The 27799-nt window shown below is 35.0% G+C and overlaps 1 protein-coding gene, 1 long non-coding RNA gene and 1 other non-coding gene across 4 annotated transcripts; 2 read left to right on the top strand and 1 right to left on the bottom strand.

The window, feature by feature from the left end:
- On the top strand, positions 1–27762 carry LOC655772 (hypoxia-inducible factor 1-alpha). Of its 2 annotated transcripts, none has more exons than XM_962334.5 (12): positions 1–269; positions 8875–9062; positions 9115–9266; positions 9318–9500; positions 9552–9751; positions 9806–9912; positions 14660–14807; positions 20454–20740; positions 22109–22332; positions 22387–22729; positions 22778–23046; positions 26290–27762. In XM_962334.5, exons 1-12 carry the CDS (start codon positions 229–231, stop codon positions 26533–26535), a joined length of 2388 nt encoding a protein of 795 aa, XP_967427.2. In that variant the 5' UTR covers positions 1–228; the 3' UTR covers positions 26536–27762. The 2 variants fall into 2 exon arrangements, with proteins under 2 accessions (XP_967427.2, XP_015835862.1); XM_015980376.2 differs by lacking the exon at positions 1–269 and adding an exon at positions 7543–7926.
- LOC103313187 (uncharacterized) lies at positions 11118–12191 on the bottom strand. The gene is made up of 3 exons (XR_010333577.1): positions 12006–12191; positions 11677–11965; positions 11118–11629 (listed from the first exon to the last, which is right to left on the bottom strand). It is a non-coding gene; the product is annotated as an uncharacterized LOC103313187 (long non-coding RNA).
- On the top strand, positions 22647–22712 carry Mir11623 (microRNA mir-11623). The gene has a single exon (NR_161829.1). It is a non-coding gene; the product is annotated as a microRNA mir-11623 (primary transcript).
- Positions 27763–27799: the final 37 nt, after the last annotated feature.

The following is a 27799-nucleotide window of genomic DNA, read 5'->3' as shown; positions in this document are numbered from 1 at the left end:
TTGTATGTCAAATGCGAAAGGAAAATTCAAAGCTCCCGCTGTCTATTAGTTGCCAGTTGCGCCAACAGCTGTCGGGAAATGCAGTTCATGTTGTGGAACGAACGTCACAAACAGAAAGTTAATGTTCTCTACAGAAATTGTTATTAGTGTTGTTTTGAGTGTGTTTTGAATAAAGATTTGAGACGTTAGTGTCCTTCCTTAGCAGTGACTAAGAAGAACACGCGTATTATGGAGAGTAAAGGGAAAACAGCACCGAAAGATAAACGCAGGTTAGTGAAAATACAATAGACCAACCTCTTCCTGGAGTTTTCGGGGGTAATGAGCCAATTACTCTTCAATTAAATCGTTGTTTATCAAAGTTTAGAGCTGCTAGAGCCGATGGCATCGGCCTAGTGCCGTTGTCAGAGGCACATTTCGCCTGAAAATTTTCTCACTGCAAGAACCCATGCAACCTACTTTCCCCCAAGTCTCCACAAAATTTATTATTAGTATCATTCCGGAGTCCTGGTACCTGTGGACCTGTCCCAAGAATAAGTCGGGTTTTAGCACTAATTAGGCTCCATCTCGACGCTGAAAACACATTGGGTAATCCAGTGGATTGGGCAATTTCAAGTTCTTAGAACAAACTGGTTCCCTTCAGCGAATTAATTATGAATTATGGGGTCCTGAACATTTCATATTGTCATGCCATACTGAGTAAATGCAGTTTCATCGTAATCGGATGATAACATATCAAATTTTGGTGACTTCCCTGGTACATTTCCATTGCCTGCGGAAATTGGGCTCTAGCACCTCAGACAATTATTTTTATTAACTCCAGCTTTCATAACGTAAAGAATTGTTCTTTTGTTTGACCATAAAAATTGAATTGCACCAATTTTATGCTCAATGTAATCAGAAATAGGTAGATAAGAAATGATGCGTCATTGAAATACTTTTCAATTTTTGAATTCGTTGCAATTTGTTTTTTTTAATATTGGGGTCATTGCCACTTTTTAATTTGGCGTTAGTTACAGTTGTGCTCTATTAGTTTCTAAGAATTTTGTTATCAACAATGAATGACATTAAATGTTAAATTCCTAAATTCCTAATTAATATCTTTGAGGATCATTTAAATTTGCACAATGTTAAGCTAGAAAAAACGGTCTAAAAAATTAGTTCGTTTTGAATAATGATAATATTCGCCAAAACTTACTTTGCATAGTTTGCACTTGGCCAAAAAGAAGTTTAAAATATTTGCATGTGTTCTAAAGTTAGTGAAGGATATTTTGAATTCAATACAGGATTTTCGTAAACATGCTCATATTGTTTATGAAAGAAAAATGGATTAAAATTTTAGGTCCGACTGACTGAGAAAATCAAAATGATTTGTATGTTTTTTGCCAGAAAAAATCAAAACGGAAGTATGACAATTACCAAATTACAAGTGTTTGTTTCTTGCTTTATAGCTAGTTTTTTCTTACATCCATTTTCTCAATTGGTTTTGTAACCAAAAATGTTTGTCCAAGTTTAGAAATAGGAAGGATAAAACGTTTAATTTGTAAACTGTTGTGGGCTTTAGTGATACTCGTTAAGATTTATTTTCATTTAAATTGATGTGGAAAGTCGTCTCTAATACTCGTAAATCAAGATTAGAAAAGGTATCTTATTCATTCACCCCTGACAAAGAGACGCTATCATTCTCACAACCTTGAGTTGCTCAAAGACATTTTGGTGGTCACATGAACTTAAAATTCATTTTTACAGTAAATTAAAAAAATTGAAAATGGTTTATCTTGCACTTACTCGTTGGACTGTAAATTGTCTTTTGAGATTACATTCAGGTAATAACTTTTATTTGCTTTGTCAACAAAACCGTAAAATTTATTAGTACAGTCTCCGTGCCCAAATTAGACTAAGCAAATAATTTTGTTGTTTCTCTTGCGTAACATTTTTCATTTGGCTTAACTTTGATCAATTTCTGCTTGTTGGCGATACAGTTCATTTGTCGCCCATTTCATGTTCCCCTTCAATTATGAGCAGGTTCAAGGTTCGAATTAAGATTAAAGGGAACAATGCACTTGTATGAAAAATTCGACATTGACTCTAGTTTGGGGGCAAAGCAATTTGGAGAGAATTAAAATATGTATCCTGTTAATTTGTAAAGTGAAAAGAATTTAATTGAGTCATAAAATGTGTACTTTCAGACTGATTGATAAAGGTTCAGAAAAAAGCAGCTTCGCCACATGTATGTACTTTTCCATACTTCTATGAAACCGAAGTGTCAAAGAATTAATTAATTAACATCAAAATTGCTCAACATGATATTGTTGCGAAACTGATAAGTTTGACTGAAGACTCATCAATTTTGCATGAGTTTCGAATTAAAAAGTTATTTTGTTGTTATTTTTCTGATCGTTGACATTGTTTGTTGCACGATTTTTTCTTGATAAAGGAATTTTTGTAATAATGAGTATTTTTCTTTTGCTGTTATAAAATTATTAATATAGTACGTGTTCAGAGAGCGGATTTTATTGATACCCTGACACATATAATTTATTTTCGAGAAAGTGATTCTGAGAAAAGACATTTTTATTGCCAATTATTTTTACGATATGCAAAACTTTGACACAAATTATTTAGAAGGAGTTTATATTTTATTCTTATTTCCGGTATGAAGTACCAAATAGTACGTTGATTAAATAGTTTCTGCAGTTTTTTCGTTTTTCTCACTTAATATAAAATAAAAAGTTACTTGCAGATTACGAAATGGGTATATTCCTGTCATAAAGTGATGTGTTTAATTTATGACATCGACAATATTTTATTGTAATTCCGACAGATTAGGAACAGTTTATTTCAAATAAATAAGTGTCGTCTATACAAACGCATGTTTATTTCATTCTAGATAAGATTTTCTCCGGACAAATTTGTTTTTAATTATGTTTTGTAGTGTAGTAAATAATATTCAAATGGATACTGGAAGCATTCATCTGCATATGGAACAATAGTGTGCACTCACTGCTTAAATCATTAATTTTTTTGGAATTAACCATCCGATTCGTTAGTTTTATGAACGTGTAGAATATAAATGAAGGGTAATTCCAGCCAGTATTATGTTTATTGTATTATATCTTTAAGTTACCTTGATAATGGATGTATCACGGTTTGTTGTTTGACGTCAGTGGACGCAATATAATCGTTTGTGTTTAAGTAGCGACTACAAATATGAACAGTATGGCTGACCTATTTCTTTGTTAATCATTCAATAACGATCCTAATAACACATTAATTTTGACAAATTGTGCGTTTGATTTGGTGTTATTTATAGATCTCGTCAGATAACATGCATTTTATGTTAACAATGTATAAAAAATAAACCACTACGTACTTTTAAAACCGCTGAACTAGAACAGTGTTATGAGACATAAAAGAATTTTTGTTCGTTACATGGTATTTGTTTTTGTTTTGATTCACTTTTGGGTCACTCCTTCACATTGTTTATACCGATTGACTAAACCAGTTTCATAGTTTTTATGTAATAAATTAATTTGCAATTCTAAAACTTTTAATTATGTTATAATAAAAATAGGGACAGGGGAAATAGGAAATTATCTAAACAGATCAGTAATTTTAAAAACATACCGTGATTCTTTCTTTTGACCGGTAGATCTTTGTGTATAAAAATTAAAACGAAGGTTGAGTATCGATATCATGGTCATCTAATTCAATTTTCAATAGCAGAATGTCCTCTTTTGGGTACTAATTATGGCTTTTGGAAGTAATTGTCCAAATTATTGAAAAATGCTAGTAATTGTTTAGGCCATTGTATTGTAATTACGTACTACATTTTCTTAATCAAACGTAATATTTTAAGTGCGACTATTTTTAATTTTTTCCACATGAAACTGGTGGGTTTGCAACAGGAACATCTTTATCTGAACAATAATGGATAAATCATGTTTGGTGGCTGTGTTACAATTATATTATTCACTGACTGATAAGATAAGGAAGTGGACAGTTTAAATTAGAAACGAGTAATCACAAGTATTTATATAATTTGTAAATTTGTTTGTTACCTTTGTATTGATGTATTATCTCCAGTAATAAATCTGATTTGATAAAATGATTTTTCATTACATTGTAACGTTAAGTAGCGGAAATAACGGCAAAGATTACAAAAACTTCGTTACGCCACCTTAACATTTTGGAAGCGTTTGATTCTTCTCCATTGTTATGTAACAGATTTATTCGATGGACATAAACCAAGTGAAAAATAAATCTGTTTTTCTCGTAGGTTTCATCACTCCGTGACATAAATACCTAGCCAAAATAACAAATTCTATTTTTCTAATTTCTTATAAACAGTTAATAAACCGTTCTATTAATGTCAATCATTCGAGATATTAATTTAAGGGACGATTTTAATTAATTGGTCTTGTCATTTTTAGAATAATGTCTCTATTCTTACGTAATCAATGCACCGACTGAGAGAAAAATATTATCACACGAATTATACGATGAAAGAGGATGCAACATTCTGCCGTAGATACATTTGTGTGTAAAGTTATATAAGTCGATGAACTTAAATTGTGTAATGCATTTGTGATAAATATGCCAAGGTTATTTCGGTTGTTGAAAATTCAACATTAAGGTGCTAAAATTTATCAGTTTCATAAAATTGATCAAATTTTAGGAGTCTGATAGTCTACAAGGTCTTAAAAAATTGCACGTTACGTAAACTTTTATCAAAATCATTTCTCCTGTTTATTGCACTTGATACGGTATGAGGTGTGTTTCTAGATTGCACTTCAAAATAATATATTTTTATCGTATGATAGACGTTTGGAATAAGATCACGCGATGATTCGATGTTTTCTTACCTTGGAAGGCTTTGTTTGTGAATTTCTGTCGTAGTGTTGCATTGTTGATCTTGAAAGTTTAAATGTATGAAAGTTTTTAGACTTTCACTCATTAAGTTGCATTATGCAGGTGTTGAAACCTCCTAATGCAAAAATTGCTAATTGCAGAGAGAAGTGCATCATGTTGCAATGTGGGAAGTACAATAAACAAGTCAAGGTCGTAATGTGAAGATTAGATATTTCCAAATTCTGTTATTAGATAATTTTTGGACTCTGATTTGGTTTTACGCACGGAAAGCTCGCAACAAAGCGTTGATGATCACAATTAATTAAAATTTATATTACGTTACTTTGTCTCATTTACCTTGATCAATGAGGTGATTCGAAGAACGAATGAGAAACCACAGTCTTCCTGTTTGTAATATTTCCATTCGGTTGTGTTCCGCTATAGTTCCGAGCTTTGAATCAAAATCATCCGTTTAGGCGTCAAACAGGATGCAACTCACCGCAAAACGAATGCATATATGCAATTGTCCAATTAATCCGATTTTAAAGATCAGGACTTGGTACTTGTCGAGAACTCAAGTGGTTACAGATTTGTAATTTTCTACACGTGTTTGGTATGAAAATATTCCGTTTTTTGATGCAAATTTTCCGTTTCTCTGAACGGTACGGCTGATTTGTGCAGTTGTCCACATCCGGTGGTTTGCGAACGTGTGCAAGCCCGATGGAAATAGCAAGAGCATTGAATTGTGATTGTATATAGCCTTGTATGTCTTGGACAGACGTCATCACTGATGTCGCAAAATTGCTTGGCGGGGCTGCAGACTTTGGATAATTTCAGTGACGAGTGATGGACATCGGAGGAATTTTGTTGCGTTAATCGACCGAACTAATGCTTTTAAAATTCGAAAATTTTTCAAAGTCGTTAAAAATAGATTAATTTTATGTTAAGTCATATTCGGAATTGATTACTTGGCGGTAAACAGCCGGTGTTCGAACCAAATTGTTCTAAATGTAACGTTTGGTTAAGGCTTGAATAGCCTTGATGCTTGTAATAAATGTCAAGTTTTTATCAAGATACTTGAAGGAACGGTAGCTAAAATCGCTCTTGAGGCACCAGGAGATTGACAGAAGTGATGCTAATCGTTGATAATCTTTGTGGACTAAATAAACTGACTTTGTTGTTTTCAGGGTTTTGGAAAAATTTTAATTAAAACTAAAGATTTTTCTCGTCAAGTGTGATCGTAAAGATAATGTAAAGTGATAGGTTTCGACATTTCGATATTTATAATAGCTTTCCGTCCCAATAAATTTTAATACGAATTTGGCTTGCGATAAGCGTATTGTTACATTGTATCTCTAGGACTATTAGTCTGAAGTATGGTCCAAATTTATCATCTGGTGATAGTACGACTATGATAATAACTATTCCGTTAGATTGAGGTCGTCAGACGATAGCAATTATTTTTGTACTTTACAATGCCTTAATTTTTCCCTTGAGTAAAAATCATTTTTATAATGTTTACTTTGTATAAGGTAATTGCAGTGTAACATTCCGTAAATATTTGGTTTGTAGTGCTATCCTCTACGGTGATTTGCAATAATGTCTAAGTAAGAATAATTAAAATAGTTGTTTTCCTTTTCGCACTTTGTTCATAAATAAAATCATCACTAAGACCAAGGTCTAGAAATGCTAAATTGCTCGAAGCTCCTTAGTATTTCGTGGAATTGGCTTATCAATCTCTTGTCTAATAGCCGGGATTGCTGTATTATTAACATGATTTGCATGTTGAAAAAACAGAGCTTTGATTTTTGTGTCGCTAAAACGTTACTTTTAGCACGTATTTCTTTAATAATGTGCTGCTTCTTAATTATAGTTTTCGTGGAAGCTGCGTGTCGTATTAAAATAAATGGGATCACACTTTCTCGATTTTAAGAATCAAGAATTATCTTATTTAATGTATATCGCGAATTAATTGAGGAATTGCCAAATGTTAGTCTTCCGTCCGAGTATAATTAGGAATAAAAATTTAAGTTTTGTTTTTATTTTCGTTCTGTTATACGTGAGTTCCAAAGTAAATGAGAAAAACCTTTCATCTTTTAACAATTTTTTTTTCAAAATTTAAATATGTAGTTAAGTTGACACTATCATCTAGAGATCTTTAAGAAATTCAAAAGTACAAAAAGCGTCTTTTTTGCAATAATTTTTGAAGGTTTCACTGTTCGAAACTAAATGAAAAAATTCATATGCTAAGAGAAAAATATAAAGTATTTAATAGGAAACGCTGATTTCTTCCCGACTATTGGTTTTTAAGTTATAGTAAAAGCTACTTTAGCAAAAAAGTAAATAAAAGTAGCTTATTGAAAGGGTTCGTAAACGCTCAGAGATAGAGGGGTTTCGAATACAATCTATTGGTTATTTTCTCTCACATTTGCTATGTTTTATTCATGAATCCCAACTGTTACTTCAATAACGTTATAAGCACAATTGAAGATTCGATAATATGGCTATTTGCATACCCATAGGGAGGAAAATCTAGAGACGAAATGTATGCTTTTTAACGAAAAGCTGTTGATAACAGTTAAAAAAATCAGTAAATATGATTTTCAAGTGCAAAAGATTAGATAAGCCACAAGACAGTACTTAAGCTTACGGTTAAGTTAGTATCACCTCGGCTAAAACATAATGTAGGTTAAATTCGCGTTTTTAGGCACGTGTCAGTTCAATATTTTGGTGTTTTATGAAAAATTTCTCCACTTTTAACGTCACTAATCGACAGTTAACTAAAATGGAGTGTAGTACTTTTCCACAAGACGGTGTCGCGGTTCAACAAACTTCACAAATGAGCCCTTACTTGGGAAATGTGAATTGTGCGACCAGTTATGGATTAAATAATGCAACCCTTGAACCGATTCCAAATCGACATAACAGTCGGATTAGACCTAATGGTCTCCTGGCTCGCATGGCCTTACCGTGCCAGTCGTCCTCCAATTGGGATTATACAGAGTGTTATAGTTATTATGCAGATGGGTGCTATAACACTTGCCAGTTTGTTGAATTTGGTGATATTGAAGACTTCATGTAAGTGGCGCAGCTGGGCAAATATGCCGCGATAACAGCGAGAAATAATTAAAAGCATTGTCTTGAAGGGACGTCACTTTACCGGTTGGAAATAGTTAATTTAATCAATTAGATAAAGGTTATGTAATCGATTTTCGTATGCAGAGGGCAAACTTTTGTAAGAAGAACACTTGAACTTTTATACAAATGTTCACCAATAGTTTAATTATGACAATTAATCAGTCCAATTAATTTTACTATAAATTTTATTGTTGCGGCAGTAAATAGTATAATTAGCCGATTGACATTAGAGGCTAGATTTTATCAATTGATTGTAGTTTAAGTGCCACTATTTTACTATCTCCACGGGTTTTTGTGTAACAATGGCTAGACAGTAACTTAAAAAAAAACGTAAAGAATCGCAAAAACACTTCCTAGGATTTATTAACGGCACCGATATTTTCCTTATTTTGTTTGTCTATTTTTTTAATTCAATTTTAGTTTATTGTTGTCTGGAAGTTTTCATTCAACAGGTGGTCGTTAATGTTTGCGGTTTTTTTAAAGTCGGTTGTAGAGGAAGTGGAATAAAAATAATGTCTACTTTGTCATTGTAAGATTATGCCAATTTTTATGAAAAGTTAGAAAGGAAAATAAATTAATGACTAGGCATATTTTTAATTATATGCATCGCTTTTATTTTTATACATTTTATTAACTTATTTATCACAATTATAAAATCACATGATTAGTTCGTTTTTTGTGGTATTCTTGGATTAAGTCCAGGCACGGGGTCTGTCATGTGTTTTCTCGCGAAACTTTCTTATGAGTAGTTTGGGCGAACACTTAATGATTAAATAATCAAATTTTAGTCGAGTGGTGGTAGGAGCCTGAAGAGTTGTGTGTTTATTTTAGCGAAAATGTTAATACTTGTTTGTTGCTTCGTTTCGCTTAATTTTGTTCTTATTCCAGGAATAATGAGAAACGTAAGGAAAAATCCAGAGATGCGGCGCGATCTCGTCGCTCCAAAGAAACCGAAGTTTTTACCGACTTGGGTAACGCTCTGCCAATTTCACAAGAACAGGTTTCGCAATTGGATAAAGCTTCCGTTATGAGATTGGCCATTGCATATCTGCGGGTGCGGGATATGATCACTTTGGGTAAAACGTTCTTCCCCAGTTTAAAATTCCGCTTATTTAACAAAAATTGCAGTCCCGGAAGCCCCGGAGCCCGACGACCACAAAATTTTAACCGATGAATCAATTTTCTTGAAAGCATTAGAGGGGTTTTTACTGGTGATGTCTTCAGAGGGAGACATTGTTTACATGTCTGAGAATGTCAGCGAGTATCTTGGAATTACACAGGTGGTTTGGAAACGTGAGATTTTGGGCAAGATGTTTGACTTTTTCTTCCAGATTGATCTGATGGGTCAGAATATTTTTGAGTACAGTCATCCGTGCGATCATGACGAAATCAAGGAAATTTTATCAACAAAGACCCGGGAAGAAACAGAGACGCCTAAGTCGTTTTTTATCAGGCTTAAGTGTACTCTTACAAGCAAAGGCCGATCGGTCAATCTCAAATCAGCGACTTACAAGGTACTGAGCTGAAAACTGTGCAGAGAAATTTTGCTAATTTGGTCAATTCAGGTCATCCATTGCACTGGTCACATAGTGCAAACTGAAGATGACGGAAATGAAGAAAATGCGAAAGGAACTTTGCGCCGATGTCTTGTGGCAATAGGACAACCTATTCCGCATCCTTCCAACATCGAAGCCCCATTACCACGTCAAACATTCTTAACAAAACACAGTTTGGATATGAAATTTACGCACGCTGACGATAAAATGTGTGTATTATGTTTACCAAAGTGTTAACGAGGTTTTTACGTAAATTGTTACAGAATGATGGATGTTTTGGGATACGATTCGGAAGATTTGGTCGGGAAATCGGTTTATGACTATCACCATGCCATGGATAGTGACGCGATTTGTTCAGCTTTCAAGTGTTGTAAGTATTTGATAAGAAAAAATTGTGTAATTTACAGCATTTGCACACTTGGTCTGGCAATTCAAAATAATCACTGCTGCGGTTATTAGACATGCACTGCGAATTATTTGTGCAAAGATTGGGCATATTGCAGTTATTTATTTTTAAAGCCGGGAGGAGCAAATATTTGGTGACGATTTATTTAGTTTTTTATACTGTCTTCCCATAATCAGAAATTGAGAGAAATTTTAAGTGTGGAAAACAAGCAGGAATGTTGCCTGAAATGCCCATAAAATTATCTCCCCATTTGGTAAATGTGTTTTCCTGTTTAGTTTGTTTTCAAAATATTTCACAAGTTTACACAATTTCGTATATTACGGTAGGAATCTTCTCTATTAGCAGTGTTGGTATGTTGCGTTAGGTGGCGTTTTTGCACCTAACTGGATTAAACTTTTTGTTTGATTTTCTGATGGAAAACAAATTTAAAAACAGGTCAAAGAACGCTCCAACAGTAATTCATATTAATTTTTTTTTAAGAAAAATAATCTGCTAAGGCCATCACAGTTTTCTTTAAGCGACTGAACGTTATATTTTTTAATAAATAAATAATAAAACTGTTGAATTTTGAACACAATTTTCCAGGTAATTGTTCAATTAAAAAGTAATAAAACTAAAGTAAAAAAATATTCGTTTCATTGAGCTATTTGTTGTAACAGTTTTCTTTAGCTATTGCTGGTATAAATCACCTTTAGCACGTGAATCAGAACAGGGTTTCAAACCATGATAATTTTTTCGTTATCTCGAGGAAGTTCAACAATTGGGCACTTACGTAACGTAATAAATCGATTATATTACATTTTATTGTTTAATTTGCTCAAAATAAAATCTCGATAAAGTTTAAAGCTGGTACTTACAATAGTAAATACATATTTTGTCAATTGATTTGTTTAGTTCATCGCAGTTTTTAGGGTTACGAAAAGTATTACTTGCTTACTTTTCGCTTATCTCCTTCAAAATCGTAAACGGTTGAGAGAATATGATGAGTTCTTATTTAACTTTTATCTATTTTTATTTATGTAAGAATGGGCTCATTTATTAAAATCACGCTGGGAATGTATGACTTCAGTTGTAAATTACAAGCTGTCTCAAATTCTTGGCAAAATGTTCATTTTTATTTTCGCAGATTCATAAATGTTGTTTGGAAGGCAATGAACGTGTTAAAGGAGTTAAAATTACACATGTATTTATTTTTATTCCCATACTTATAAATAATAATCTGAACTAATATTAAAATAAAACGTAATTTACAATGTTGTGTTTCAAAATACTCGGATTTGATAAATGAACGTTACATTAAGTGTGAAATAATTCCGCTACATTTATCATTTATACAGGAACCAAAACAGTGTACAGAAATCTTAAACATTTGCACTTGTGCTAGAATTTTATTGGGACTTGGAATATTTTGAAAGTAAAAGTTACAGCTTAATAATAAAAAGCGCAAACATTGCACAAACGACGATATAATTTGTGGTTACTTGAGAGTTGCCAGAATGTATTGAAGTAAAATTGGTGAACGTGTTATTAAAAACACTTTTACTACACGTAAATGGGGATTGATCGGTTTCTGATAATTTGACGGGGTCACTGCTCAAAGTTGTTTCATTTAAAACACGTTTAACCACACTCAAATCATTAAGCTTCGTATTATTGTATTTACTTAACACAACTAGCATTTCTGAAATTTTTATTTTAATGTTTGTCACTTAAGAGACTTTTACTTACGGTAACTTGTGTCGTATGTTACATTACGACAGGTCCAAATTACACCGTAATTGCTATAGTCTGTCGTGAGTATTTTGGCTGGGATGGTCTTATTATCTATGTGCATCTCACACTCCATGCCGTGTGGATTTTTTTGCGCCAAAAGGCACGTCGTATACTTATAGCCATCTTTTTTCGTGCCGCTGAAGCGCGTTACATTTGTGAAACTACCAGAAACGGGCGTGAAAAAATAAGTGGCACATTTATCCGGACTGCCATATTTCGCCACTTCGTACCATTTGCCCTGAAACTGAAAGAGAAAATGGTAATTCATTACACTCGATATTTACCTGATTGAGATTGAAATTGTAATTACTGATATTGTACGAGTTGCAAGGTCTGTGCACAAATTTTTCACCGGATGAGAAAGAAATTAACGTCAAAGTTAGCACGACAGTGTGCTTCATTTTGAATAAAATTTCTCCAGTGTTATAAAAGATAACGTTACACATCTTATACTCGTGTTCTGTGTCATCTTGTTTGTGTGAGAGGTAATTACTTCAGTAAACAAATGTGCAGATTTTATTGTTTGTTGAGTAATGGTGCTATCACCTGATTCTTTTGAATTGGAGCCAATCTACGTGAACTTGTGTTTACGAGTTTCGTTTAATTTTATTTTACATACCAACAAGTTCAAATTCACCATCTATTTAAAAAAGCTATGTTTTGCAAAATTAATTCGTACCCCAGCTGGTTGAGAATTTTCCTTTCTAAAGTAAATTTGTAAGCGATTACACACTGTTTATTCTTCGATAAGGCATTATAGGCATGTGTTTTGATACTGTGTCACTCCTTATTGGCATCGCTTCGCGAATTTGCCGCATTTTAAACCTTATTATGCTAATGTTGTGATGTTCCCCAATGTATCTTTTCCCATTTGTTAATGCATCTGCGGGAGAGCTTTTATGCAGAGTGCAGTAAAAATGCAAATTGTAGTGTTTTCCTTAGTAAATGTTAAGTAATCTGACCCGAATCATGTGATATTTGCATATAAAGCGAGAAGTTTGAACTTAATCATACTTCTTATGCTAGGAACATCGCAGGGGGCTTATGTTTGGAAACGGATATGTTGCTCTATTAACAAAACTTCAGTTTTTCTGTAAATGCAACAGTTTATTTTTATCACTAGCCGAAAGTTACGGCCGCAGAAAGCCGATATCTTATCTTGACTTAAAACAGTGTTATTAGTCCCAGAAGAATTCTTTGTCCGGCTTATATTTGATGATTTCTCCCCACTTTGTTCTTTTACGATGTCTTAAATTTTGCGCTTTATTTCTAGTACTTAATTAATTTCGGGATAAATGTAAATGGCACCAACCATGAAAATTTTATTGTGATACATAGTCTTGACGTAATTGTGTTAATGAGTTAAATGGATTATTTATTGGTATAAAAGCATATTTTTTGTTTTATTTTTTAATAATTGCTAGATGTTTAGGAAAAATCGCGTCTTTTTAGAATGAAAGGAAAAGGGGGAAACCGTCCCAGAGCATGCAATTTGCAATAGTAATGAATGTTGTGTATGGCACAGAATATATAATAAAAGAGTCTGAAGGTGTACGTGAGCTGTGTACTGAAAGAAACTACGCGTAATAAAGACTTCAGTGGAGCCGCTTTTAATTGAACCACAGTCACATTATTCATTCATTTAATTATTTAAAATTTTATTTCATGATTTTTTGCCAAATGTGTCCCAAATTTAATTTTCAATGTAATGTTTGTTTTGCGCAATTTGTAAATTTTTGAAGCCTTGTCTTCTTTTTATACGTAATTAAAGATCGTAATTACTTTTATTTTTAAATTTTGCCTTGGCACATTTTTTGTTTAAATTTTATCTGTTAGCACCTACTTTCGGCAAAATTATTTTATTTCCGCGTTTTACGAGGCTTTCGCCTCTCAGAACTGGAATTATTTTCATCAGGCTTGGAACGACGTTGTCATTCTTCAGGTGAATTGCTCCCAATACAGGGATTAAGTGCAAAGATTTTAATTAAGGATAAAGTGAGTTGGTTTAACGCATGAGCCATCGTTAGATAATGAATGGTTGTCGTGTCTGCCAAGAGTTAATTCCAGCTTAATATTCCGTAGTTGTCTTCAATTTTACATGATTGCTCTTAACTGCCGCTACCTGAGTCGTGTAGAACACGTTTTCGTATCAGATTCTTCAAACTTTTGTTAATTCGGTTGGGGTTTTATTCAATCGGGTTCAGGGGAGTTATAATCCTGTTTGGTATGTATATCTTGGAGAGATTTTCCATTCGAAAGAGGGTGCGTGATTTAAATAAGGGATCCTAACATTTGTCAAAAACGCATTCAAGTTAGCGATGGATTGAATGAGGGTGGTGGCCGACGAATTGCTTGTAATCCCTGTGCTCGAAAATTGTCTTTCGTTGACGATCACTGTCGGGGTGAACCGCCGGAAAATAGTCCTTTGTCCTTTCACGTCATGTCGAAAGCCCACAGCTACAATAACATGCGAAAAAATGTGAAGATTGTCTCAGAATGTAGTTCGTAACGAGATCGTAAAGGAAGTGTGCAATTTTGCAAATTTCGCCCCTGATTATGCCAAACCGTGCCAGTGAAAGTCTATTTAACAAAATTGCAGATTTGCGATGATAAAACCGACATTGTGACTTTCATTGATTTCCGAAAGTCTGTGCTCTTTTCGAGCTTTATTTTCGGTCGTAAAGTCGGCCGGCCATCGTAAAATTCGTTCTTTGAAACTTGTTATCTGGGGGCAGTGTTTGAGGCGTCGCCTTGTCACATAAAACGACCAGAAAAGTTAAATTTGTTCCGCAAGAATTTGCCCCGATGCGTAATTAATAGTTTTGTTTGTCGAATTAGATCAATACCGACCTTAACCTGCGTGTTAAATAATTAAGCGTGTGGGCTATAAATTGAGGAAAGCGAAAGTTCTGGCACTTGACTCGAATTTTTTTTTCAGTATTTTCCAAAGGACAGTGTGAGACCAATCGGTACCGTTTCCTTGCAAAAACTGGGGGCTACGTCTGGGTCCTCACCCAAGCCACGTTGATCAACGACAACAAGACCATGAAGCCCCAAAGTGTCGTTTGCGTGAACTACGTCATAAGGTAGGTTTTTCTTTTTTTTTAATGTGCGTCCGCGGCTCGTTAAGTTACACGAAATTTTAAACGTGAAATTTATCAGGTAAGTATAACACTTTATATAATCTGTTAGTTTGGTTGCCTATTATTGGATTCGATGACCACAATCGGTTGGTTTTTCGGTTCGGTTCGGTGGAAAGATTTGCGTGTCCAGGAAGGTTTTCGTTTATTTACAACTCGACGAACAAATGTTTTGCTTCTGTTGAATTTTGATGGATTGAGTTGCTAGACAGGTTGAACGGTAATGGTAACACCATGTGCATTGTAATGCTTTCGAAGAGCAAAGAAAACTGATATCTCCTGTCGTCATGGAAGTAAAACCTTGCGTAACCACATGTCTAATGCGAACTCTTCTAGACATAATTTGAATCGACGATTCGGAATCGAATAACATGAGCATTAAGATGAGGGTTGAGTGTGAAAATAGTTAAAAAGTAGGTGAACAAGGAGTTGCAATCTGGTGGTAATAAAGTGCACTGTTCAGGTGACAAGACTTGGCACAAAGAGGTCAAAAGCATTTACTGCGTTAGATAAGTACGTGCCAATTAAAGAGGTCAATTAGTATTCGTACTTTCTGGACTAGAAAACTGATCTAGCTGTTGTTTCTTTGTTTGTTCATAGAAATTTTGATATGGAATTTATTTATCACGCAGCTGTTGGTAACTTTGGCAAATGCTTTCGTTCTATGTGTGTCTGACAAGTGCATCAGAGACTTGTTATAAATAGGCCGAAGACCAAAATACCCCAAAGACTACTCCCTGTCGTACCACAATCCCAATTTCAGCCTTTCGTTTCTGAATGATAAATTTGCAGACCTTGCTCTACTATGCATTTTTGAATTTTTCTTCATCGATCAGGTTTTGATCGCAGGAAAGTTGCATAATTGAGGCTAATGAATTGTTGTTTGTGTCAAAACATGCATCCCGTATCGAAAATAGTATTCAATGTCACTAAGTTGGGCCGAAAATACCAAATTTAAAAATAAAAGCCAAGAGAGTCACTCAGACAGATATTTACCTGCGATATTTGCGTAATGACGAAAACAAAATACCTACCACGTGGTTATCACAACGATTTTTATTTCTAAATTGCTGCTGTCGCGCTTAAAAAATCGAAAAGTCGTAAATAAGTGTCCTTGGCAATTTAGAGAAATTCAACGATCTGATTGGGTCAGTGTTCCCTGAATTTGTTACAGCATAAGGGTGGCACTTTGCCAAAATCAACCGCTGTTTATCGAACTGTTGTTTTGTTCATTGACGCATGCAGATTTATGTAATTAATAAAAACATCGTTTTTCCAAACATCGGCCAAAATTGTGGAAGTTCTTAATAGAACATGATAAGACTAATTGAAGTTTGTCGGTGCAAGACGGTTCGCTAATCGGCCAACTTTCGCGCTTTCGGTATTGATTTTGTCGAAAAAGCCGCCCTCACACCGGAAGAATTGTTTTGCAACGGTGATACCGTTGTTGAGATATTTTGCCAACGATTGCACAACTTTGCCGTGCGGTTGCAGAAAATCTGAGGTCATGGTTTCGGAACACACCTTCCAGGTATCACCTGACTCGCCTCACGTTCCTCACTTTGAGTTATCGAAAGTTGCCGTCGTAGACCGGTAGCCAGACTGCAGGAGGTCGATAAACCTAGGGCATAAGAGGTGTGGTGCCCTAATTTTTTCACATTTATATCACCAATGCGTGGTTTTTTAGCTGGTTTGTGCAATGTGGGGTAATTACAAGCAACGTGTTATTAGGCAAAATTGCGATGAAAGTCGCCGCTTTGGGAAAATAACAAATTGGATGGAGGCGCGCCAAATTTTCGTTATTATGACACGATTAAATTGTGATGCGTTTTATGGATGCCAGCTGGAATTTTATTGAATGGAATTTTTTGAAACTCAAAGTGCGTTTATTAAGGAGCGTGATTGGCAATTTGCGCTTTAACGGCCATCCTGCTACGTTTTTGAAAATTGATATCAACAGAACGTTTCATAATTTTTTCATTTCATTCAATCGAATGCATAGCTTTACTGCCGTATTTGGTGGTAGAGCAAGTGGATCAGAATGCAGGATCCGATATTGTATCTAATTACCTCTTCGGAATGCGCAATTTCGCATTCTCTATTTTTCCGACTTGGACCCGATATTGTTGTTTCAGAAATAGCTGTTGTTTTTGTGCGAATTTTTGGGGTTTGTGACCCCATCACGAGCAAAAACTTTATAAATAAAAGTTGTAAATGTCGGATTATGATCATTCTGAAAATAGGTGGTGAAATAAGTGCACCAACTGTTCCGTTCGTCAGTCGGGGGCGTATTTTGTCCATTTCAATTTCGGTTCGGTTTGATTGATGTGTTCGACTTTTCGAGTTTAATTTTATCACGTCCGCGTTGCACAATGTTGCATTCAAGACATACCAAAACATTACCCTCCGTGACGTCACAGACGTGGAATCATCCCCTCCAAGGGGTTTTCTCAAAAGCGCCGGTCGCGGGACGTCCATCCCCTATTATAGCGGGTTTCACTTTCTACATTCAACCCTCATTCGAGTCGTAGTGTTTCCGATACACACATATCTGTGCTCATTCATAGTTTTCATGTAGTAAAATAGGGGTTGCTTCGAAAATGCTACGTTGAATGCAAGGGGAAGTGCGACTTTTGATTGTTAAACTGATTATTTCGGTAATTTAGTGTTACATGTTGAGATTTCTAGTAGTTGAAATAATTTCAGAAAAGACAATTAATTTCGAGATCAACGTCGAATGACAACAACGTCTCGAACATAAATTCTACTTTATTGCTTACTAAAAGAGTCCCATAATATTTATCTGTAAGGGCAAAGGACATTACTATCACATGACACACAGAATCGTGATTTGTGTTCAAATACTTTTTGTTTGTTTGGTGGGATTGTAGAAAAGTCTGGATTAATTTTTTCCAGTCCCTGACCTTCTACCCATCCGTGCATTGGTTAAGTTAGAGCGATGACGATGCGATGATAATTTAGTTGTTATGTAATGTCACTCAATTACATTTTACGGTAATACAATCATTGTTTGGCCTAGATTTTAGAAAATGCGTCATTTGGCAAGTCATTTAACTGTTTACGTACACTATGAATTTATTTTGAGAATCGCCAGTTTTTTATCACGTGATCAATTTTGATTTAACGCCGAAATTATCCGAAATAAGTTCGTGACGAAGCGAAATTACCATCTGGGGACCCCAAAAGCGGATAAAAAGTCGGGATCAATTTCCTTGAGGTAGGTCAGTGAACGTAAAGTTGTTTTGGTGATGTTTCCTTGCTAGTTCTTCCGTTTCCTCATTAATTTTCCAGACGGAGAGTAGTTTTTAACCGCTTGATCTAAATTCAATACAGCTGATTAGTGTCTAGCAAGAGAGCTTGATTTGTTAAATTAAGTTCAAGGTCGTTTTTCGCGCACCCCTCCAGCAAAATCGATACCCGACAGCAAAGGGGAGCTTTCCGGTTCGATTCCGGTGTTTTGACTAATGGAATTAAGATCAAACAGCTGATTGGGGGGAAAAAGCTCGTTTTTAATTACGGGAAGTGGAAAAATACGCCAATTCTAATTGCTATTTCTATTCGATAACAAGATTGTTCAATAGCACTCTTATCAGGGGTATTTTTGCAAAGGTTATAAATACGAACCACAATAACAATAATTTTGTAATAGCGTAGTTTGCTCTCTTGCACTTTTAACTACATGAGCAGAAAATTAGAACATCGACCATTTAATTGTTATTTGTTGGGTCTAGTAATTCCTAACAATAATAATCCTTGTCTTTAATTATACGTTATTTGACAATAAAATTTCTTATACCCACCTCTGTTACACAACGCGTCGTAATTCTTGTGGCATTTCCGTCTCATTTGTTTCTTGTTAACCAAAATGGTAATTTTTACTAACAGAAATTGGACAGGTTAATAACTTGAAAATTTTCCTACAAGGTTGTTTCCAATCATCTTAAGTGATACACACCGATCATCTTCGTGACGATGGTTGTATAGTGATTATCACGTTTTATAAAAAGTGAGAAGCGGTAAAAAAATCGGCTCGATGGGTGAGATAATGTTTGGTAGGTCATGGTGCGGCACTTGGGATTATCAGTGTTGACATAACGAAACAACAACAATATTTTTAGCCAAACTAAGTAAAAAGGTTTTCGCAATATTTTATATTTACAACGAAGGTGTAACAATATCTCACCATTTTTCTAAATGAGATAACTGTTTCTATCTGCAATTTGGATAGAGCGAACAATTATCGGACACTTTATAGATTAGCAGATTGGTACTTATTAAAATATTTATTTAATTTGATTCTACTGAAGCTTAAAACTTTCTTCAGTGATCAGATGAGATACCAACATAAAACCTTATCAATATTTTTCCCACTCTACCAAGTTTTACTTTTCGCAATAACCTTGCCATAATTTCAAATTTACTATAAAAATATTTGTACAACACGACGTAGTGAGTAATTCATGTCGCGTTCTAGCCCTAGCAGGTTTATATCGTGCACATTAATAACAACTGTTTTTATCGAATTAATTACGGTTTTTATCACAACTTTCAGCGATGATGGCCTCATGATATAGTTATTTTATGATGTGCTGGATCAAGTGAATCGTAAATAGAAATTGATAGAGAACAAAAACTACATTTTTCCTCAAAATTTCCACATCCAGCTTCAAAATAGTCTCTGCTAAAGTGGTTTAATTAAGACAGATGCGTCGTGGGTTAATAAATTCATGTGACGTTTTAATGGTCGCATACAAATGGTGTCGTCATATTATGTAGCACAATCAACATCAATTGCTTACCCTCACGGTGGCTACAGCTAGTTTAGCTTATCGTCGGGCCCCCATTTCACCCAATTGAGATTTGAGACAGTCGGATTGAGTTTTGCGAAATGAGGAATTTTAATTGGTATTTTAATTTTCATTTTGGCAGAAATTAACGCGGAGGATCTAATTGTCGGTCAAGTTTATTTATTGTTCGCTTTTCTCAATTTGCTTCAATTATAGTAAATGGAATGTTTTAGGCGGCTAATAATAGTCGAATTTATGTTCGAAAAGTAGTGGGTTTTAATTGTGCAGTACGTGATTTAGATAACGTTAGAAAAATTCGTCGTCTATGATAATCACGCGTGTCAGGATTAGATGATAATCTTGGTGGAAATTATGTAAGGTCTTATGGGCCGATCACGTGCCTCCGCCAATGTGCATCGGCTCCATCACGTGAGCCCTGTCATGCCCATCCACATTCACTTGTCGACCCATCGAGAGTTCTCGATATAGCCCACCGGTAGCTGGAGGGGGCCACCACGCGACTACTCCACCGGGTTGTGGTGTGGCAATCCTCCGAATCAGTCGGCATCGAGTCATCGAGACTTGTGAACAAATCAAACTAGATAAGTCGAGTTATCACGCGTGATAGCGAGTTATATATCGTTCGATTTCGTCTCGTCTAGCAGCAGTGCGTCGAGGCGGTACCTCGAAAACCTTCCTGCGGAATATCCGAGTGTGCGGTTTGCTTGCTGATAAGGAGTTTGCCGAAAACTCCGCCACCCAGCAAGTTGGTTTTATTTTGCAGTGGTGTCGAATGTAAAGATGAGATTTACTCGTCGTCGCAATTGGCGTCGGTAAAAACAGAAAATTTGTGCAATAACGAGAATTTACCCGTACTTGTGGAGAAAGTGACTCCGGAGGCGACTCCGGCGAAAAAGCCCGAGCTTAATAACGCCAAGAAAGTGATTTCTTCCTACGTGGATAACAGCACGAAGCCACCGCTTACGGCGACTTCGAAAATTTTCGCCCCGAGGACTAAAGAGATGAACAAGGGATTCCTGATGTTCTCCGATGAGGAGCCGGGACTCACGAGTAAGTATCGCAAGCACCGGAATAAAAACATTCCTGTTCGACTGAAAATTTCCGCTCGATTGGTGGAGCTTTTTTATAGAAAAAAATCCTTGACGATATACGTTTGACTAATAAAGATAAAACGCTTGCAAATATTTAAACGTTGTATTTCACCTGCGAGATTCCCATTGCATTACGAGAATATTCTAGGTAGCAATAACATGTTTGTAATAACGTTCTACAGTTAAGGCTTTATCGGCCAATACCATACAAGACTTATTTGGAGAGAGGTTATCAACTGTATTAATAACAACTTACAACAGATTTAGACGAGTGTTCATTACATAATTTCAAATGTCAAGTCGGTTGTACTATAATTGCACTCAATATTTTCCAAGTGACACGTTATCACTTACACGTCTATGGGGACAAGTCACACACCTAGTGAGGTGCAAAAATTAAGACAAAAAGAAACGAAAATAAACATCAAAGAAACAATAAAAGAACACACAGTGATAAGAAGAGCCACATGCATATTTGCCTTAATTTGTATTATTATACTTAAATAGATAATTGTTTAACAATTGGAATTTTATAATTGGTTTGTTTACTTTTCATCTTGTTCGAGTTTACGGCCAATTTTTTTCAAATCAAACTTTGCAACTTTCATTAACACTGTTGTGCCAATTAATGTGCATAATGTTTCAAGGTGAGAAGTGCCAAAAAGGATGCGAAAAATTCCGTCGTGCTCACCGAGATTATTTTCTTGGAAACGCAATGAAATTCATGTCGGACATAATTGTTGAATAATTATAATGCCGTGATTTGCATTTTTCGAAGGGAAAAATAACCGCAACAGGAGTAAAGTTCTAAACAAGGCGTCACTTGCATTTTGCATTGCTTTTATCAATCGTGGTCGCTTCGAATTTATTATCTACTTACATGAATCAGTTAACATAATTCATGAATATGTGTGATTGCGACACAAATTACGTTGATAAATGACGTTTATGTGTATGTTGTTTTCCATTCTTCGAATGAAGCGCGTAAAATTCATCAGTTGCATTATATAATTCGTAATGGGCCGCCGAAGGTCGCAATCATGTGAACGTTACATAATTGTAAAAATTCGCAAATATTGGGTGTTTGGACAACAGCGGCTTTATTGTGTTTTTCTGGCAAGGCTGCGTGCTTTCTTTCTAAATTTAGAGCCAGTAGTTTCAATCAGCAATTAACTCGATAAATAGCGTGGAAGCCTTGACATTAGTATCATCATAATGGAATAATTTATAATAATAATATAAATAGTCGAACTGTAATGTTTTTATCAGAGCTGTGATTCGGTTTCTGGCGTTCTGTATGTGCTAAATGAATTTTCCTTATTTACAGTGTTGAAGGACGAGCCTGACGATTTGACGCATTTGGCTCCAGTAGCCGGCGACGTTTGCGTTCCTCTAGACGATCACCCCTTTTTAACCGACAAGATGTTGGACGATTTCTTGCTCAGAGATAATTTTGAGCCGCTGCTTACCGACGAACCCACCGACCCTTTCATTTCGTACAGAGATTCCTACGATAATTCTCCCCAATTATTATCTCCGAATCTCTCAAAGGTATTATTAGGGATCGGTGGAGGAATCGGCAAGTCTCAATGCCATGTTTTTTAGAATTCGGAGTGTAGTTTACCTTCGTTAAATAGTCCGAGCGATTCTCTAAGCGACGAGGATCGTTTGTCAACGTTCATGAATTTGCACACAGAGGACGAGTCGGATTTGGTGGCGAAAGCCCCCTATATCACGATGAACATGGGCGACGATCTGCCCCTGCTGATGTCAGACGATCTCATGTGGAGCAGCAGCGAAAAGTCGAGAGCTTCGCCCGACAGTAGCTCGAGTCTGGCACAGTTGTTGTGCTCTTCGATAAACAAACACTCGCGTCCGAACGATCACGGCGGAGGGTTGATTTCGCCGGATCGGCTCATGGACGTGGACGAATATTACAACAAGAAAAGTAAAAAGTCGTTGGGTTTGGTCGAACTTTGTTGATTGTTGCTTTTAGATTCAGCAATGAACGGAAAGTCGTCGTCGATATCGTCCCGGTTAGAGCGAACAAACAAAAGATCGAACACTTCAAATTACGAGTCAAACACAAAGCGGTCGCGAAACGAGCCTAAAGAGAAAATGTCTTCAGAGCTTTTGCAGCAGTTAATGTCAACCAACCACCACCGGGGCCGCCCGAAGGGCAAGAGCAACTGGTTGCTCGACTCGGGCGGCCAGAAGGCGGCTTGCATAAGCCAGCCGAGTGACAGTGTCTTGATGAACCTTCTGGTAAGCGGCTTCGATATTCGAGCCGGCTACATCTGCCTGACCCCTTCCAAGTCCAAAAGATGAAGTGAAATGTTCAATGTGGAGTACGCTGTGCTCTCAGTTTAGGACAAAAGGGAATCTAGATTTATAGCGGGAGGGAAAGAGAGATATATTTTCTTATGAAAGCGAGTGGATTTTTCTTATCCTTGAAACCGTGCGTCTCCTTCCTAACTAAATGCCTTTATTGAGTTGCCAAAGTACAAGAAATCAGGGAGACCAAACAGATTACTCCTACTGCCAATAATTTGCAAAAGTAATAATTAGAGACAGCGTACTGTATTGTCTGTGATAGGAAACACTATCTGAGAAGCTCTCTATTTATGTACCACATTCCACTTCAACCCATTTTCACTATTTAACTCTCGGTGTTACAGAAAGCTTTGACTGTCATTGTATTTCGCGGAAATGTTACTAATTTCAGCAAACAACAAGGAAATATCGTTCATTATTTTGCATATCATGTAGAGACTGTAGTAAGGACGCTTACATTGTATTCACAAACGTCACCTAAATGTTTTCGAAGGTATTTAAAATTTTACAAAAATAGATTTGTACAAATTGTTAACAACGAAACACCATGTAACGAATTAAATGCAGTTAATTGTGCGCACTTTTGAGCAACGGTGTGACTAGGTCTTGGTCAAAAGTGTAATAAATTTATCGTAAATAGTTTTCTTGTTATTGTTAAGGCAATAATAATTATTCAGTGATATGTATAATCTTTTATAAAGATTATTTTTAGATTATATTAATTATTGTGTATTTATTTTTTAAGCATATTGTTTATATGCTCATGTTGTAAAAGAAAATAAAAGATATTTGTAAGAGTGACTCCTTTTTTACCCTCAAATGAACTTTTTAGCGCTACATCCAGCTTTAATTAAAGGTGTGTGTAAGCACATTTCCTACGGAATTTTCACCGCAAAGTTGCATTTTTGTTGGATTAGAAAATCTGAAACTTTAGTACATCTTTAACCTTTTAATCAGTATTTTTTGTGTTTGAATGCCAACTCGTAAAGAGGAGTAATGTCAGATCTAATGTTGCTTGTCGTTTCCTGTTACTTCATCGTAAAAATAAATTCAGTTTTCGTAATAATAGCTTTTTGTACTTATGTTTTATGCATCAATAAAATAATAATGGTTGGAGTTTTTTCATCAGTTAAAATTTAATTTTTTTTAATGAAAATTCGGTGTTACTATTGCGGTCTGTGATAATTTTAAAATTATCAAATCATCCAGATAATGGATCAAATTCAACAAATAGGCTTCTGTCCACACAGAAAATCATTTACTTAAAAGGCTTCGGTGTTTTTATTTATGAAATGTTGAAAGATTCAAGTTATAAAAAAAATCATAAGCATCTTGTTGACTCATATGGTCGTAGGAATGTTGAAACATGAATATAATTTATTACTTAGAAAAATTTTCTTTATTAAAGGACGATGCTGGAATCTGATTGTGAAAAATTTAATGAAAAATATTGAAATTTTCGACAAGGGCTAGAGACCTCTACAGGATTATCAAGTAAATATAATTACTAATTAGCGAATCTTCGTAAAGATATGCGCAAATGTTATGTAATTGAATATTATGTATGACGTTCAAATCGATGCAAAAAATTAAACTGCAATTAAATCATCATGTCTGAAGCAAATATTTTATAAACCTACTCAACGAAACACTTCAAAATAATGTGATATTTTTGTCATAAATAAAGCTATTAGGTTTGAACTTTTCTGGAAATGGATAAAGGGGGATTCTTTAAACGAATGTTTGAAAAAATTTGCTACTGAATTTTTAAGAAAAACAATAAAATACCTTTCTAATGTGACATTACCTCAGAGTGCCATTTTTTTTTAATTCTATAGTTTTATTTTTTATGGAAAAGTTAAGTTCAAATAAAGTTTCAAAAAATTGCTTGACCTTAAAAATAAAATGAAAAAGACTTTAATTTCGAGTCATGTAATTTTTTTATTAAAAAACAACACGTGAGATTCTTTGGATTTTGTTTATTATCGATGACCTCTACTTATATGTTTTTAAATGAAATTTGAACGTTGTTTTTTCATAACAAAATTAAAACCATTCAATTTTTCAACCCGCTAAAATTTAGTTACAAATATTTAAATAAGATAATAACTGACCCATGAGGTGATGATTTAGTTTGGGTACAACATCCAGTTGTACACAAACCATTTTGTTTATTATTTTTCTTAAAAATTAATTTTTAAAATGTTTTCATTTGAATAGTGTACTTTTTTAATTAAAAAAAATGGAACAAATGACCCTCGTCAGAGTTGCATATTTACCTGCATCACATCTGTAGAATACAATATTTTTACAATACATCGATAACACACTAATTGAATTTTATATCGTCCAAGAAATAATTGATAATACACAGTTACACTTTACCCATTTTTTAAGAGTTTGTATTTCAAAAGGTGGTTTTAAAAAAGAATTGTAACGCAGCGTAATTTTAACTATAGTTTATTGAATAATACTGCAAGTGTTTCAAAGGTGGACGTGTAAATATTATGCCCAAAATATACCATCTAATAATAATTATGTGCTGCAGACGCAACGTTGCGGTGAAAAATTCCAAATGGAAATTTAAAATAACATACATAACAAATGGGTGTAGCCTTTAGAGTTACTTTGAACTTTTAATGCACTGTTTTTGTATTACATGCACTCTTAATGTAGCAATTATTTTTACTGTACATTGTTCCTTTAATTTTGTTTAATTAGGGACAGGGAATTAGTTATTAAAAACTCATAAAGTCGATTAAACATCTGTAATGTATTAATTTACTGCCATTTCAATTCGTTGCACAACATATCTGTTTTTATCGTAAATCAATAGGGACAATAAATGTTATAGGTAGGTAGGTCACACTAATAAAAAGTAGACAACAAAGTCGTCACTTTGTATCAACTTTTCGCGGGCTTTATCTCTTATCTATGTAAAAACTAGCAAATTATAAGCATGTTTATTTTACAAGTAATCAATTTACGTAAAGATCCGATCACAGGGCAGTCAGTATCACCAAGACCTTGGAGGGAAAAATTATCAAGAACTTAATAACGAGCACAAGACGTCACTAACTGGGTTAAAAATGAGGCCTTGATGTCAAAGCTTTCTGATACACATTTTCATTAATCATTGTTGTGGTGCGATTTAATTTGTTTTTGTTTGTGTAGGATGATCCCATGGACCGGACGTCCGTGAAAAGGGACAAGGGGCGGCCCCCGGGCCCCCCTGACGACGCCAGGGCGCGCCAGAACACGATACGGAAGAATTCCCTGTCGCTGCTCGATCCCGACGCGACCATACCGTCATTACTCGATTTGACGCAACAGGATTTCGAAGTGAACGCACCTGTGAATAGCCTCCTCCTGCAAGGCACCGATCTGCTGACGGCGCTTGACATCAACGGGCCCATTTAGCTAGAGCTGTTTGCTGGAGAGACAGCAGTTGCACGAGAGTTTGAAATGATACCGCTTATTGTTATAAAAGGGGATAGTGTTACGGTAGAAAATGTTCAAATTGTTGGTAATAACAAAATAATTTAATATCAGAGGGACTGAAATGAGGGGTCTTTGGGTAAAAAACGTAGATTTGTTCAGCTTCCTGAGACTGGTCGTATTGTCGGTTCGTGCCTTTTTGTTAGGGGCGCCTCTAGGAGGGGCGCCACTGGGGTGCAGTGCGACCTGCATTTTCAAGGAAGCTGCGATTTGTTGTAAAATGCACAATATTTTCTGCGTGTGTAGAGTAACTTTGGTAGAAAGTTTTATGTAAGTCCTCATTTAGTAACCGTGTAATATATTTTTGTAATTTTATAATTCCTATTTGACATTTCCAAAATTGTAAATATTAGCTTTTAATGTAAGCATCAACGTACCTCACTTCATTTTAAATTATGTTGTTAATTCCATGTATTTTAAAATTCTCATTATGTTGAGTCTCAGCATTACTTTCAAGCTCTCTTTTTTACTGCTATGATGCGATGTAGTGATACTGTAAAATAGTAAAGTTTTATCGTAACAGCGCGTGCTGTTGTTTTTATTATATTTTATTATTAAGTCACATTTGTAACTCATTCATGATAAATAGGTACCTAATGTAGAACCAAATGATGTGTTTAATAAAACTCTTTTTATACATTTCGCAATACTGCCATAAAATGTTAATAATAATTATAGTTAACGATGAAGGACGCATTTGAGAAATTATTTGGTAGATTAACAAGTAGTCTAGGAAAGAGTTTGAATTATATATTTGCAATATGTTTCTTTTTTGTGCAATGTCAAATTCTCTCAATGTTTTATGGGCTAAGACAGGGTACAAAGTCAAAGACATTTTCTAAATAATACAAAAATGCAAAATAAAACGAATTTGGTGTTGCACAGATTTTATATTTTCGTTTTTAGTTGTAGTGGCTGTATAAGTTGCAATATAAAGTTCGAATCTGTGTTTTTATATTGTTTGCCCGGGTCTTAGATCGAAGCTTGAAATCTTTATAAAAGATGCATTGTAGATTGATAAAGTGTTACTCATTTTAGTTAACAAATGTATCTTAATTAATTTCTTATAAGTGAGAAAGTATGTATAGGTATGTAAAGTAAGTGTTACGGGAAGATAGTACTCGGGTCAAATAAATTATATCAATATTATGTGTGTTTTTTTACCTCTACAGAACCAAATTAACTT

The sequence above is a fragment of the Tribolium castaneum genome, chromosome 3 (genome assembly GCF_031307605.1).
Source record: "Tribolium castaneum strain GA2 chromosome 3, icTriCast1.1, whole genome shotgun sequence".
NCBI classification, from domain to species: Eukaryota; Metazoa; Arthropoda; class Insecta; order Coleoptera; family Tenebrionidae; genus Tribolium; species Tribolium castaneum.
The sequence above is the reverse complement of the archived record's forward strand: the minus strand, read 5'-3'. Positions and strand labels throughout refer to the sequence as shown.